Source organism: Pholcus phalangioides, unplaced genomic scaffold (genome assembly GCF_987345545.1).
Source record: "Pholcus phalangioides strain wild (caught in Gottingen) unplaced genomic scaffold, Ppha-v1.0 ptg000024l_1, whole genome shotgun sequence".
Lineage (NCBI taxonomy): Eukaryota > Metazoa > Arthropoda > Arachnida > Araneae > Pholcidae > Pholcus > Pholcus phalangioides.
This window is the reverse complement of record NW_028301616.1, coordinates 13,599,798-13,616,752: the sequence shown is the minus strand read 5'-3', so window position 1 is coordinate 13,616,752 and position 16,955 is coordinate 13,599,798. Positions and strand designations below refer to the sequence as shown.

The 16,955-nt window shown below is 41.0% G+C and overlaps 1 protein-coding gene across 2 annotated transcripts; it reads right to left on the bottom strand.

The window, feature by feature from the left end:
* Positions 1–703: 703 nt before the first annotated feature.
* Positions 704–15,184, bottom strand: LOC149068772 (uncharacterized). 2 transcript variants are annotated; one of them, XM_089250644.1, is made up of 4 exons: positions 14,668–15,184; positions 9,545–10,138; positions 4,835–5,770; positions 704–902 (listed from the first exon to the last, which is right to left on the bottom strand). In XM_089250644.1, exons 2-4 carry the CDS (start codon positions 10,032–10,034, stop codon positions 811–813), a joined length of 1,518 nt encoding a protein of 505 aa, XP_089106770.1. In that variant the 5' UTR covers positions 10,035–10,138; positions 14,668–15,184; the 3' UTR covers positions 704–810. The 2 variants fall into 2 exon arrangements, with proteins under 2 accessions (XP_089106770.1, XP_089106771.1); XM_089250645.1 differs by having other exon boundaries at positions 5,033–5,770; positions 14,668–15,164.
* Between the last annotated feature and the right edge of the window lie 1,771 nt (positions 15,185–16,955).

Here is a 16,955-nt window from a genome sequence, read left to right as displayed (position 1 = left end):
ATCCAGTACCTTTTACCGACATAATTCCAATTATGAAATAACCTGGAGGTAAAAATCGAAGATCTTGGACGCAAGAGTCTTTGAGTTACTTGTCGCAATGCCTCATTTGCGGAGGATATTTATCATGAAGGTGACCATCCATCGAATGGAAGAGCTGATGATCTGTTGGTTTAAGGAAGACACTATGTCATTCACTCGGATCTTACTCCAATAGATTTTTACCTCTTCTTTGGACCAGACCAGATTTATTTCCGTTTCGCCCTGCCAAGTATCTTACTGAGCAGGAATGCAGCGTCAGATTTACGGGTTATCCTATGTACTTTTTTGGGGGAGGATCAATGAAGATTACCTATTCTTTGGACAATCACTTCCATGGAAAAAGTCATTCACACACGAATGTATAATTTGCGGCAAGGATTCAGGGATTTTTTTCCGACCAAGATTCTTCGTTTTTTACCGCATCGGCATTGAGCAGTTAGAAGCACCTTGTCAAAAAGTGCATGGATTACTTTACTGACATTTGCTGTACACTTTCTTTTGTTCCTGAAGATCAAAAAATGACCAGATATTTTTTGGTTCCCTTATACTAGGATCTGTATCGAATTGTTTACTGCCTTTATTATTATTGTCCTTCGGAAAAATTATGAGCAGCAAATGCTGGTACATTTGGACATGTAATGATGAATAACTGAGAATAAAAACATTTTTCATTTCATAATTTATTTCATGCAAATGATTCATTCGATGAAGAAATTAATCAAAATAAATAAATACTACATGGTGAAAAGCGGAATCGTCGACTCCTAGTTGTTATCCTATCCTTTCTGTGCTGAAATTTTCTAGGCACTTCTCACAGAAACCGAAGATTCTGTCTTGGATCTCAGGCATCTTACGGAACTCAGCTGAAAATGGAAGAAATGTTCTTTTCATTGGAATTACTAAAACATCCCACAGAAACATTCAATACGACCAAATTTAACTTCTCTCATCACCGTCCAGCCCTAGGACTCCCTAGCAACTTACAGATTACAGTATTGCAATTGCACCACACACTATTTATCGGATTATATACTTAATTTCTTTTACTGTTATGAAAAATTAATTAATTATGATTATGTCAAAATAAAATAATATAAATAATTTTTAAATTTTTTTCTAAAATTAATGTTTTCCTACGCACAGGCGGAAAGAAGACAAAAACCTCCTGATGACATAAAACACCTACTATCATTCAATATAGATAACGCTTGAATAGATAAAAACGAAACCGAAATCGCATCGGAACGAATGAGTCTATTTGGAAGCTTTTCTGGGAAAAAAATGATAGAAATTTTCTTCTTTCGGGGCTGGAATGGTTAGATGTGACCCCGGTTTTTCGCTATTAAATTCACTGTCCCGAAGTTCTTTTTAAAGGCTATCGGGACGTCTGTTTCTCCCCGTTTTTCCTTGCGCAATCAAAGATCTATAACGTGATAGAATTATTTTAAATATTTATTGGGCAGAACTATTTCTTTTTTAAATTTCAAACTCGAAAAAAAATCCAGAATCCATGAAAACTTAGAATTAATGAAATTAATTAGTTCCGCAATTGATAGAAATACAGAATTATTGCAAGATATAATTTGAGAGTTGATGGAAACCTCAAATTATTTACCGTGAGTGTAGGGTCTTAGAAAGCGCGAAGCCCTGTGCGACCGTACCTGTCGTCGCACACCCCTAAGGGCGGCTCTGACTAAAATCTATAGATTGTAATTCAGAAGATTTCAAAGATACAGTGTAACGATTTATCTCGTCGTGAATCACATTTACTTTTTTAAACGTGTATGCACCATGGTAGAACTTACGATTCGAAACAGTCTCTCCGCAGGAAGCGGACAGCACTCCAACACAATACGTACAGAACACGAAAAATCAGGTACCTCTATTTTCACTTAAAATATAGGAGACAGATGGCAGCAGTACTAGAATGCGAAGCACGAATGACTATGACGGTCATAAACACGTCACAGTCACACTCACTTACACTCAGAACACACGTTCCGGCACGTGCCAATTCGTTATAAATTCTCGAGGAATGTTTAAAAGGTGCGTGTATGGTAAAAGTAGTAGAGCATAAAAAGAGCAGAAAGTAAGCTATGTAATATATTCACATTTTTGGATTTGGGGGGGGGGTAATTAACCCTGTGGCACCATAGCTTGGTACTGTCCCAACCAGTACTGGGGGTGACCTTGTCGAAGCATTTGATTGACTGGGTATCAGAGCAAACTACTGACCCTGCGGGGAATCGAACCCGCGTCTTTTCACTTGCTGGGCGAGCTCCCTAGACCACTCTAGACTCTCTATTCTCTTTCCACTTTTCCCTCTACCCTTAATTCATTTTCGCATCAGCCAGCTGTTCAAAACCTTTGTATGGATAGCGAAGAGTGACACATCCTGGGATAAGCCGCCATCTGGTGCCAGTTTCAGCAATTATGAGCTTTGGCCCGAGTTGAGTCCGACCGTCCATGAATGGTCCCGTTCAGCGCACACGAGCTCTAAGGAAAGATTGAGATATTCGTTCCCCTTGTACTAGTCTAGTAGTCTGGGGTGCTCACTCGGCAAGGACGGGGGTTCGATTCCTCGCAAGGGCATACAATTGTATTTGCTTTCTTTCCTAAATTCATCTTCGCATTAGCCAGCGGTTGAAAACTTTCGTATGATTTGCGTTTGTTGTAAGTGCAAATACTCTTTAGAAAGAAAAAAAAAATGTTTTTGAACTAAAATTAATTTGGATCAATATATTTACTAGGACCATATTTGAGTAATTTACTGTTACACATACCTCAAGTCTTGAAAAAAAAGAATCCTTAAAACTCTATTTAAAAGCATTACAATTCGTCAAAAATGAAGATACGCATACGTGTACTTCTGGAGCGGAGAGGATAAACGAGGAAAAAAGAACCATTGTTCGTTAGCTTATGCTGTTCTTCCCCGACTTTACTCCGATTTTTGAATTGGAGCACCTCAGCGAATATCGCACTTAGAAACGGGGAATCTTTTTTGTTGGCCTCGGAAGAAACAGGACAGCTTTTTTTTTTATTGAGTTTTTGAGGACAGGGTGTCCATATAAAAAGTTAATTTTTGCATTTTAACAACTATATAACCAATAAGCAATATCATATTCAATATTAGAATATAATATTGCCTCCAAAATGGCTGATGATCATAACGACGACTAAAAGTCGAAACACCCTACGCACTGTAGTGTTTTGGCCCTAAAACGTGTAGCAACTCATCAATGAAAATTCCCGAATCAGTAAGAATAGTCCAATTCAGAATGATTTTATCCCTCGACTCATAATTTTGAGTGTAGGAGCCATCCGGTAGATTTTTCGCGTGTGCAGGTATAAGCATCCAAACATGAGAACGAGTGTTTCGACTTTAAGACTTTACCTTACTGATTTTATCCTGGTAATTCGAGAGTGCATGATAAATGGTAATTTTCTTACATATTACTTATATTATACTACTATATTTACTTATATTTCACCACTTGCGAAATCATAGTCATTTCTAGAATTTTCGAGAGTGAATACCTTAAACCTGCTTCACGATAATTCAGCAAGCATGGATCCAGGTTGATGTGCCGTTGGCAGGGGCAACTTGGACTGACAACCCAATTGGAGCGACTTGAAGCGATAAAAGAGTCGCGTGCATAAAGAGCGATAAAGAGTCTGTGTTCGCAAAACTGATCCCATTGTACAGCAAGTAGGAGAACGTTGTCCATTAGAAACGATCTTGAGCGAATGACTTCCGATGGCAGCAGCAGCAGACGAGAGACGAATCCTGCCCAATTGGGTTAGTACGCGTGGTATTTATCTGCGCAGGCGCAGTATGCCCTCCCCCCCTGAAATTTGAGCAGTTTTTTTTTTCACTTTCGTGTCTCTCTCTCTTCTTTTCCGCGTGAACATGGAAGCTGAAAATCGGATAATTGTCGTTTATGGGTTGTGATCGTAAGTGCTTATCGATTGAATATTACTATTTCTATTTATTCACCATACGAACGTCTTCGAGTTTGTGTCAGATGTCTCATTAAGTATTAACTCAATAAATAGCGGTGCTCTGGATTCATTTCCCATGAAACATTTTAGTTTTCCAATATTTCCTCAAGATTATTAGTGAACATGCTCGTCAATAATTGGGTAGCAGGTGGGGATCGCTTTCAGTTTACGCCATCAGATTCTCTCCCCCCCCCCCCCAGTCGTCTGACTTAATGTCGGCTGTTGTCGCTTCCAGTGGATGACCGATATAGAAATTCAGCAGAGGAATGTATCCGAGGGAGGTGCGGTATCGCGGTTAAGTAGTATTAGTGGACGACCAGCGTGTTATTATACAGCCTAATACACAATGTCCATTGACACCCCATTTTCTTATACATATATCTCTTTTGGGGGGGACCATGGGAGAAATTACTTTGTCTGGATGTATACACTGTAGTTTTTACCATTTTTGAAATTGGAAAAGGGTTAGCAAAAGGCCTCTATATAATCCCATTAGGACCATACCCCAATCATCGTCCTGCTGTATACCAGTAGCTGGAGGAAACAGCTAAATTCCTGCAGATTCCTAGTATGAATTATCTCGTTCTGGTGCTTTTTAGGTGACACATTCCACGCCATGATCTCGTGGTCAAGGCTTATGTGAAAGGATGATCTACTACCCGCGAATACGTCGTTGATTGACATTACCATAAAAGGATTTTTCTTTAAAAACATTGCAAACATCTATAACTATCTACATACTACACATATTTTCGTCGTTGTGGTTGTTGTTGGTGTGCCGTCGGCCACTTACCTCTTTGCGTGGCGCTAAGGGATATGGCAATTAGGGCGCTTGGAAGAAAACAAACTATGGCTCCGATCAGGGAGTTTCGAAGGAACCTTTGCATTGCCTTGATACCTTGCATACCCGTATTTAACGCTTCGGGCGAGAGAGGCTTTTTCAGGAAAGGAGCGACCAAATTGTTTAGAAAAGGCATAATTGAGAACACACCTGGGAACATTGACGGCCTCGAAGGCGACGATGATAGCGACGTCGTCCCTTTCTGGGGTTTTGACGATGAAGCCCATGACGGCATCGACGGTATTGGTATGTTCGACCAAGGATCCATCACTGGGGACGAGGGGAAATTGCCCTGTTGATGACCCGAGGATGATGATGATGATGATGATGATGATCCTTTAGTCGTGTCGGCGGCCGTCACGTGTTGAGGATTGCTGGCTGCTACGGCGATGTCCGGATTGGATTCGGGTTTGCTGACGGTAAGCATCCGTTTTTGCGCCACGATCAGGTTTTTGTACAGTTTAGTCTTGACGCTATCCGGAGCGTCGAGGACCGTCAATGGGATCGAAGTCACCTTTTCCGGGTGCCTCATCCGTTCGCCGCGGACGTCGAGGGCGTCGGTGTTCGGCCGGTCGAGATTCTCGCCTTTCACTTTGACTGCCGTCGAAGGCTTGGCGGCACCCGATATTTGCCAGGTTATAGCGGATGAAGGCGTCTGAGACGATGGCTTGCGTTTCGTGCCTTTGTTGTCGAATTGACGATGGTTGTTGATGGACGTCTGAGGCGACGATGCAGCTAATTCGAAGTACTGAGAATATCCGGAGTTTGAGTCGTCAGGAGAAGGTACGGGGGTCGTCTTTTTGGAATGGGTGCCCGAGCCGTATGGTTCCGTGAGCCAGTCCCTGATCGGCGCTTTGGAAGGTTGAGTCTTCTTCGTCATGATTCCACCTGAAGGCAGAAAACAAAGTATTTAGTAATTGTGTTATTCGTAGAATTCATCAATATACAGCTAAATTGAAAATCCAACTCCCGATATTTGGAAATCCATAGAGTGCTGCTCAACACTTCCATACCGCATCGATGTACAAGTAATCTTGATTGCCACCGAATAAGTTTCAAACGCATGGTCTAGAGAAGCTTTGGTCATTAAATTGAAACATTGTTGTGAGAAAAAGCCTTCAAGGCTACGCGTAGCAGGGCTGCCCTTATCAGACGCGTGGCCCGTTGTGAAGATAATTTCGGGTTTCGGGGCTCCTTAGCCCCGATTTTATGTATTTTGTGTGGGGGGCAGGGGGGGGGGAAAGGGAATCGGCATCGGGTATCCTAAGATTCCTGCATTATCGTACGGAAAAATATATATTGTATATATATATCATCAATGAGAAAATTCAGCATTAATGAAAGAAAAAATTCCAGAATTGATGAAAATTCAGAATTAATGAGAGAAAATCCCAAAAAAGCGCTTGATTATAATTCAGAATTAATGAAAGAAAACATTCCAGAACCGATCAGAGAAAAAATCCCAGAATTGATGAAAATTCAGAATAAACAAGAGAAAAAAAAATCTTAGAATTGAGAGAAAGAGATGAAAACGTTCAGAATTAATGAGGGAAAAAGTCCCAGAATTGTCTACTACGAAAAAAATGCATGTGATATATGTGTATACCTTTTACTTCCATTACCGTAAACGCGGGGCCTCCCGTAAATCCCGTGGCCTGGTGCGACAGCACCGGCCGCACACCCTCTAATTGCGGCTCTGACGCGTAAGCAGTCGCGTCTTAACGGGTGGCCCAACGAGCCCATGGTTTCAAAATTGAGAAGTGATTCCAGAATTAACGAATTTCACTATTTCACAAATTTCGGAGAATTACTGTATTTCTTTCATTAATTTGAAGTTTTCTGTGATTCCGGATTTGTTTCTTCCATTAATTCTCAATTGTCTAATTTTTCTCATCATTAATTCTGATTCTGGATTTGTTTCATGCAATAATTTGCAATATTCATTGATTACATTGACACTAGATTAACACAACACTAGATACGCACTCAGACTGTTAGGTGCACACACACTTACACAACTCGCGGGGTAGTAAGTTGCCCATAAATGGCAGTAGATCTGAGTTGTGCTCGGTTTGAAAGAAAGGAAGATGGTAGAGAATTGGGGGCTGGCAATTCAAATATTACTGGTTCGATTCCCATTCGTGACTTCTGTTGTCGTTCGGTCGGCCAGCCATTTTCTTTCACTTTCCGGGGGACCCATGCTTACAGCTTTGGTGTAATAATTCATTTTTTCATAGCTGACTTTCTTCTAAAAATGTATAAAATTTGATGTACTGAACAATAGTTTCACCGACAACAGTTCGACACAAGTCGGTGAACCAGTGAGTTAGCGAGGAGACCGAGTGAGTGAGTCAGTAAATGATGCAGTAGTTAGTTAGTGAGTGACATAGGGATAGTGACCTAGAGATGAGCGACTTAGTGAATTTGTGATAAAATGAGCGACTTAGTGAATTAGTGATAAAATGAGCGACTTAGTGAATTAGTGATAAAATGAGCGACTTAGCGAATTAGTGATAAAATGAGCGACTTAGGGAGCAACAGAGTGAGCGACCTGGTTGATGAGTGAGCGAATGACAGAGTGAGCAACCAGGCTATTGAGTTTACAACAGAGTGAGCAACCAGGCTATTGAGTTTACAACAGAGTGAGCAACCAGGCTATTGAGTTTACAACAGAGTGAGCAACCTAGTGAGTTGATGATAGAATGAGCAACCTAGTGAGTTGATGATAGAATGAGCAACCAAGTCAGTGAGTAACATAATGCTGACCTAGTGAGTGAATAACAAAGTGAACGACCTAGTGAGTAAGTGAGTGATCTAGGAAGTAAGTGAGTGATCTAGGAAGTAAGTGAGTGATCTAGGAAGTAAGTGAGTGACTTAGGGAGTAAATGAGAAGTTCGAGTTATTGAGTGATTGAGCGACCTACTGAGAGAGTGATCTAGTGACATAGTGAGCGACATTGTGAGTGAGTGACCTAATGAGTGACAGAGTGAGTGACCTGGTGAGCAAGTGAGTGACCTAATGAGAGACAGAGTGAGTGACCTAGTGAGCAAGTGAGCGAGACAGGGAGTGAGTGAGCGAATGAGTAACACAATGAGTGAGCTCATTCGTTCACTCACTCACTCGATCATTCATTCACTTGTGCATTTACTCATGTGGAACTGTTATCGGTGAATTTTCCGGACAGGATAAAATTTAAGTGTAAAGGGACCCTCAATAAATGTTCCCGGGTCACCGGAATTGTTAAAACGACCGATCAATGTAGGGTTACTTTCGGATTTTTTTCCTCTCCCCCTTTTTTTTTTGCCCCAGTGACTAAAATTGCATGTTAACATGCCATAAGAAAAGTGATTAGCGAGAGGACGGTTCATTCAGAACCGCCCTTACGGTTACACGACGCGGACCCGCTATGAAAATGACAACGAGGCATGGGGTTGTCTCAATAATTTCCGAGCACCAAAAATGTTTAGAATCCCATTTGCCTCGATTTTATATATTTTTTGTGAGGAGATAGGAATCCATTATTTCGGAATATGCAGGAATGCTGAGAAATATCCATACAAAAAAAACTTGAATGCACAATTAAAGTGTAAATTAACGTAAAAATTGATCAAAATTCGGCACTGAAGGTAATTTTAAACTTGAGAGAAATAATTAACGAACCTAATAAAAATTTTAGAATTGATGAATTGAAAATAATTTCAGCTGAAATGAAAATTCAGAATCGATGAAAGAAATGGTTCCAGAATCGATGGAAGAAATGGTTCCAGAATCGATGAAAGAAATGGTTCCAGAATCGATGGAAGAAATGGTTCCAGAATCGATGAAAGAAATGGTTCCAGAATCGATGGAAGAAATGGTTCCAGAATCGATGGAAGAAATGGTTCCAGAATCGATAAAAGAAATGGTTCCAGAATCGACAAAAGAAATGGTTCCAGAATCGGTATCATAAATGGTTCCAGAATCGGTATCATAAATGGTTCCAGAATCGATGGAAGAAATGGTTCCAGAATCGATGGAAGAAATGGTTCCAGAATCGATAAAAGAAATGGTTCCAGAATCGATAAAAGAAATGGTTCCAGAATCGATATCATAAATGGTTCCAGAATCGGTGAAAGAAACGATTCGAGAATCCATGGAAGAAATGGCTCTAGAATCGACGACAGAAATATTTTCAGAATTGATGAAAATTTAGAATTAAAAGAAGGAATAATTCCAAAATTGATGAAAGTTCAGAATTAATGGTTGAAGAAATTCCGCAATTGAAAATATAGAACCAACGTAGAAATAACTCCAGTATATGTAAAACCACCAACGAAAATTAAGAATCGATGAAAGAAATGTTCCAAAATCGATGAAAGAAATGTTCCAAAATCGATGACAGAAATATTTGCAAAATTGATGAAAGAAATATTTACAAAATTGATGAAAGGAGTATTTCCAGAATTAATGAAAATTGAGAATTAACGGAAGGAATAATCCTAAAATTGATAAAATTTCAGAATCATGGGTTGGAAAAAAAAATTCCACAATTGAAAATATAGAATTAACGTAGAAATAATTCCCCCCTCTCGTTTCAACAGTTGAGTTGAGGGACACCCTTTATACATGAGTTCCGGGACACCCTTTATACACTCAAAAAAGAAGTTTCGAGAGTATACTCACCATGTAAAATGTCCCCGATCGTCCAACTCAATGATGGAACCTGTTGAGCACCTTTGTGAGATGCAGCTCTCTTCGGTATCTCTGCAGTCTGAGGCTGATGATTGCTGATGAAGAGCCCGGGGATCGAGGGGCTCTTACCCTGGTAGTAAGTGACACCACCGCCACCACCAGACCTGGACTGCTCTGGTCTAGCGAATTTGGTCTTGCTGATCAGCAGCGTGTTGTTGAAGACGGCTTCGTTTTCGGGATCGTGCGCGAAAACGAGCGTCTGGGACGTCGGACGTTGATGATCCTCGGATCTTGAGTAGGATCTTCCATGGCTGTCGCTCGTCGGGAAACTCACGGTGTTCTTGTAAATCCTTGCCGCTGCAGAAACAGTAACGTAGGCGAGGAGCACACACAAAACGGCGAAGTTTTGCGACCGATGGTACCTTGTCCTGTTGAAGGTCATTTTCAAGTCCGTGCGAAAGCACTCAGTGAGAGTCACCATCAACGCATACACAGTCACACACACACCCACTAACCTCAGTCAAGGTAATTATTAGCTAAACCTCGTAGTAAATCCTCGGTTTCGACATCGTCTTTGAGTTCGTCCTGGAAGAGAAAAATTTGAGATAAATGCAAAAAAATTTTACCATCGAGCAAATAATTGTGATAATTGCAATAAAGCACTATTATACATTAGCACTATTATACAGAAAAAGTGAGCGGAGGCAAATTTATGGTTTTGCTGTCTGCGAGCAACACAAAGAGTTTGCTGCCCTTTACCCATTCTATCCACTTTTCTTGACCACTCATTGCTCAAATTAGCCTCCCCGGGCTAAAGCCTGTTTAGCCGCCACCCTCCACGTGAATATGTCACTGTCTCTAAGTAGCTGTTTTAGTTGCTCACTGACGTGGTTCCTTGCTCTCCGGGTCACTCTCATGCTCTCACATTCTCTAGGTCATAGGTCACTCAAATGCGTGTACACTCGCTAGATCACTGCTTTGGTTGCTCACTTGTTTGTACTCTATCTAGGTCCCCTCTCGTGGTTGCTCACTTGTTTGTGCACTATCTAGGTTCCCTCTTGTGGTTGCTCACTTGTTTGTACACTCACATGCCTTCACACCCTCTAGGTCACTATTTCCGTCCCTCGCTCCCACTAGGTCCCTCCCATGCTCACATGCTCTCTAGGTCAATCTTTTGTTCAGTCACTGACCTGGCAACTCGCTCTCTAGGTCAAAAAATCGGAACAACGAAAATTACAGGTATCCAAAGACGTCGTCACTCTCCGCTGATGCAAAGATGAATTTAGGAGAGAAAGAAAATTCAACTGTGCTCTTGCGAACCCTCGTCCTGTCACCTGTCCGGCGAGCGCCCTAGAGCTCTACACTACAAAGGCTACACCAATCTTTCCGAGTTAGGTCCGACCGTCCATGTACTACCCCAATCACCACACACGAGCTATGAGAAAGATTGAAATTCGTTGCCTTTGTAGTCTGATGGTGTTGGATCCTTTTTCCCATCTCACGGAAAATTCAAAGATGTCTGGAAAAATCGCATTCCGCAAGATGAACTGGCGTGTTTTAAGTCCTAATTCAAATATTTAGGACGCGTCTTGGGAATTTCTTAGCGGTGAAGTCTTTGGGAACAAATCCCAAGAAGTAGGTTGGTTCCACAGAGGATTATAATGAAGAGCTTCTCACACTGTATACCTTTGGGAACATCCGCCAAACTTTCTCTGGGAATTATCATTTAAAGCCGATGTTTGTCCTCTTTCTTAAGGACGGTCGTTTGTAGCGTTCTTATGTTGTTCTAATTTCTAGCAGCTTCTCTTCATTAATCACCGCGTGTGATAAAGCATACAATAAACGGCTTTTAAGTCACACAAATCAGCTTGCAGTATTTAAATAAGGTGTTTTTCTCCCCGGCTTTACGGTTATTTTGTTATGCAAATAAGATCTGATTGGACTGGAATCTACAGCTTAAAGTCCATTCCAAATAGCTGGATTTCCGGGACAACTCTGGGTCGTCCGATGTTTTTCGGACACGTGGATGCTCTGCTGATGTTCTTGATTTATGAATTGAATTCTTAGGTGCTCGGCCGCTATGCTACAAATTATGGTGTTGGTATGGTGCTCGAGCACCCACTATGCTTATTGGCTCCACCTGTTCCAGCACCCATTATGCTTCTTGGCTCCACCTGTTCGAGCACTCACTTTGCTTCTTGGCTCTACCTGCTCGAGCACCCACTATGTTTCCAGACTCCACCTGCTCGAGCACTCACTATGTTCTTGGCTCCTCGAGCACCCACTATGTTCTTGGCTCTACCTGTTCGAGCACTCACTATGCTTCTTGGCTCCACTTGCTCGAGCACCCACTATGTTTCCAGACGCCACCGTCTTTTTTTGCACAAATTTTTGATTGTTTATGCTACTATACGTCGGTATAAAATTTTACATATCTCTAATACTTGATTTTTTGCAAATTTAAAAAAAAACCATTATGAGCAGCTTACACCCATGATAAAAGAGCATGCCATAAAAAATTGATTCATTAGTAATTAAATTTAAAATTTTATTTTAAATAATATTGAGTGAACTAAATCTGACGTTTGCTTCATTTCATGAACTAAACAGTTTCCTTCATATTTTGAATCAATTTCTATTCAATTACATTGATGTTACGCTATTTTACGATTCGCGCAAAGCTGCTTTTAATGCATTATTTTGAAATTTTGCAGAAAATCAAGTATTAGAGATGTATGTAATTTTATGCTAGCATAGAGGAATAGAGGATAACATGTACAATTGAGAATACGTGAAAAAATTTGAAATAAATCAATGACTTAATAACATTTTTACGGGACATTTCTACGAGAACATAGTTTTTTTATCACGCGAAAAGGTATTAGACCCCCCCCCCCCTTCTTTATAAACAATCGAATGTTGCACTTATATTAGAGCCTGAAAAGAGGGGAGTGGTTCTCAACCACTGAACTATACGCTAGAGCAGTGGGGCCATATGGCCATCTTGCGGTCCTGGGATACTCTAGAACGGGGCATGGGGGGAAATTAGGTGGAAGCGAAAGTCATTACAGATTGTTAAGGGGATCGGGGGGGAACCACAGAGAGCTGTAAAAAAATTTAGATGCGAAGAAATAAAGCTTTTGAATGAAATATACGATAACATGTTGGGGTAAATCGAGAAGCTATCCATGCTTAGAATAAGACAACCATAAGTATTCTTTATGGGCATTGTATCATGTGTATATATTGTTTATAGTTTTTGTGATCGTGTTTTTAATTGGGTCTGCTGTATTTTTGGAATATATGACATCCATATTTGTTATGGGTACCTTTTTCTCAGCCACCTCGTTGTGCATTTTGCCTGTTGTATCGTTGTATTTGTATTAAAATGTAGGGAGAAAAGGTGTGACTACGTTCGGTATCCAACAAAATCGCCCATAGAACCAGGACCATTTGACCCATGGGCTCAATCGTGCAAGGACAAAGAACGTCATGTCTATAGGGGTTACATGATATGATTTGATACTGTGAGGATTTGGGGAAGCTAGCATTTCAAGTTCAATGCCCTCCCTCCATCCACTGAACATGACTTTGTTGAGTCTGCATTGCATAGAACTTTCACAAGAAGGAATTTTACTGAATTGTAGCCCAGGGGTCCGTAGATCGACCTCATTTATAAAACTTTTGTTCACTACTAATCTACTCCAAAACTAATCCATTAAGTAGAAACGTTCTCGCGCTTGGATGAGGGTGGGTGAGGCCTTGGATAAAACGGGAAGGAGCCTGAGGAGAGAAAATGGGACCCAAAGAAAGCCATGGGCAAAAAATGTTAAATTCTGTTCCAGTGCACTACACTTATAGTTAGAAAAATTGATGGCAGATGGAAGCACTACACACAACAAGCATTACACAGAAACCAATTTCACGCCAGGTTCGTTACACATACACACATTCCAACATGTACCAATTCCATGGCCGGAGATACGGGGCGGGGCGTGGGGGGGGGGCTGCCCCCCCTCAGCGTCAAAGGTGGAGTCGACTGATCTAATGTATATATGTATATACGAATTGACATCATCATCATCGTGCCCCCCCCCCGCAATAACGACCTTGAGACTTCCAGACTTCTAAGTCACTCTCCGCCTATGACCAATTCGTTAGAAGTTCCGCAGAGAAATATGGACGAGGTGCATGTGTGGTTCAGTAGTAGTAGTAGCGGGCACCTTTGACACAATAACTGCATCTATCTTCCTCATCCATCAACTTCTCCATCACCCAATTCCTTAATTTACTGGAAAAAAACAATCTAATTAGAAGAAAGGGGTCTCGTTCTTGGATGAAGGTGTGTGAAGGGGCATGAGGAGAAATTATGGTCCAAAGGGAACCACGAGCAAGAAACGTTTAGAAAATCAGCTCTGGTGGAAACACCCGATACAATCCGAGCATGATGATGCCAGTGTTCGCTATCGGAGGGGTGTTCACAGCTGGCTGATGCGAAGATGAATTTAGTAAAGGGTGGTCTAGGGCACTCACCCGGCAAGTGAGAGGACGTGGGTTCTCTTTATTCCCCGCAAGAGAAGTTGAAAATTCACTCTTTCCCCTAAATTCATCTTCGCATCAGTCAGCCGCATGGGCGGAGATGGACTTGAAAGTCTGGGGGGGGGGAGGGCACGATGATGATGATGATGTCAATTCATATATGGACATACACATTAGATCAGTCGACTCCACCTTGACACTGGGGGCCCCCCCCCCCATATCTCCGCCTATGGTCAGTCGTAAAAAAAAAAACTTCTCCATCCCTCTATTCCTTAATTTACTTGAAACAACAATCTCTACTTAGTAGAAAAGGTCTCGCTCCTGGTTGAGGTCCTTGATAAGAAAGAGGAGTGTAAGAGGAGATAATATGGTCCAAAGGGGACCATGGGCAAAGAAGCAAAGAAGGTTAATGAATTCTGCTCTTTGGACATCCTTGATATAACAGCGCTCCACTCCAGCTGTATATTCTCTAACAATAAGATCGATTCTCGTGTAGCACAATATCTCAAGAAAAAAAAGCCGTTGAATTTGCATTTGGCAAATTTGCTATCGAGAGTAATTTCAGCAGTACTTACTTCAAGAGGAATCGTGTATCCACTGAAGGTGAAGAAGGTTGTTTCGCAATCGTTTTCGCTTGTCGGAACTCGTTCCACCATCACTTACACCAGTTCCCTGAGAAATGAACGAGATGGCGCGCTATTGATTGCTGCAGCGACGTTTCTCATGGTGCGTACGCACATAACACGCGTTTTTCACTCGAAGCATGTCGACATCATCGTCTTTTCTTTTGTTTCTTCGGGGAGTTTTCCCGTTTCGCTTGGAAGAAACTAGCAGTAAAAGAAGATTATTGCATAAAAGTAGTAAGAAAGAAGTCTCTTATAACGTTTGCAAGAAAGATGCCCGTCAACGGACCAAAACAAGACCAAGATGGCCAACGAAGCGAGTCCCCCCAATGGAAAAGAAACACACACACACACGTACAAATACTCGTTCAATTACATGATCGGATGGACCCCCGTGAGCACACACGCACGGGTCAAGGAATTGATGAAGTTCGGTGACCCATCCAAAACCGATTCTCTTGCCCACTAACCCCGTGGCTCACATTTGCTCGATCGAATAAAAAAAAAAGTGGGGCGCGATTGCCCGAATGAGTAAGTTATTATTAAATGTTTTAGATGAAGGTGTGTGTGTGTGTCTTTATTGCCGAACGGAGGACTGAATGAGCCGTTGCGATGAATTAATACGGATCGCTGCAATTATGAGCTGGAGTTAGTAGAGCACTGCATTGTGCTGAAGCCCTAACTTCGTTGATTCTCTCTATGTTCGAAGGGAATCTATATTCGGAGCGTTCTCGTATATCGAAATGATACGCGCGTACACGCGTGTAATTATATCTGCACAGCACGGAGGAACTAACTGAAATAACTCCAAGGTGAAAGAAGTAGGTGTTCAATGTAGCAATACCTTTATAGCGAAAAGAAGTTTTTTTAAATCCCCCCAGATAAGTGCACATAGGAACAATGTAAAAATCTGGAATTCCCTTACAATGAAATCTAGTTATTATGAAGTGATTGCTCTGGTCTCTTTGAGTTCGTTATAACGGGGTTCGACTGCATTCTTTGAAAATTCCAAAAGACACTGATTCAAACTAATGTAGAGTTTTAATCCTTTAAATCGCTATGGTCACTCTTTTCAGCTGCTCTGTCGCATTCCAAGCTGCTCTATCGCATTCCAAAACTGCGAGGTAGAGCCACGACCGCTGGCTAATACAGTCGAACTTGGTCAATTCAAAGTCCAAAGTCACACTGGAAAAAGTTCGAATTACAGTCGAATCCCGTTTTAACGAATACCATTATAGCGAAAATCTCGTTTTAACGAACACTTTTCTAATCCCCCAAATAAGTTTACGTATTGAACAATGCTAGGTAACCTGGAATTCCTTTATAACGAAATTTCGTTTTAAAGAAGTGATTCCTCCGGTCTCTTGACGTTCGTTATAACGGGATTCAACTGTATCTAAAATTTGAATTATTCAACTGATCTACAACTGATCTGTAAAATGACTGCAAATTGCACACGCACAACTTAATAATCAACATTTACATAGGATGATGGTTATTAGCTATTAAAATTTTATCATCAGCTACGAAACAGTTTCCCAAATTTCAATAATCTATCTCAACTGCCACACATTACTCCACTGTTCTGGAATCAGCAACACTGCGGAATTGCTTGACTATGCTCAAAGCTATTTCCCAAATTTTGCTTATCATTCTTAATGCTATCAAGAAAATATGCAGATACTGTACTTCCATTAACGTATTACATTTCATACTTTTCCGATACGTTCCATACTTAATAACGATAAAAATATTCATATTTTGAATGGTACACCTTGATCCATAGGTTGAACGACATTCTCGATGTATTCCAGCTGATCAATGTTAAAATAGGCATTAAATATTAACAAAGAGGCAGTGGTTCCCAAAGTGAGGGTCACGCCAGTTAACTGGGGGGAGGGGGGTTGCGAGAGATTTTCCAAAATAAAACCATCCAAATAAGAGATTTATTTTTAATTTAAAAATACATACGTCAATGCTAAAAACAAATGTCTTTACTCAGCTGAGCTACTCACCATGCATCATACAAAATGTAATTTTATCAAATTCTACTTGATCAATATATCAAGTTAATACTCATTTAGTGTGACTCAGAGGGGATCACCCCCGATTTCAAAATTGAATGCATTTTTCTAAATTGAAAACACAGAATGGTAAGCAATTACGTAAATATCAGGAGGGAAAATGCCTACGTTTTATGAACAATGTTATTATTAATGGCCGATTTCAAGTGTAGAACC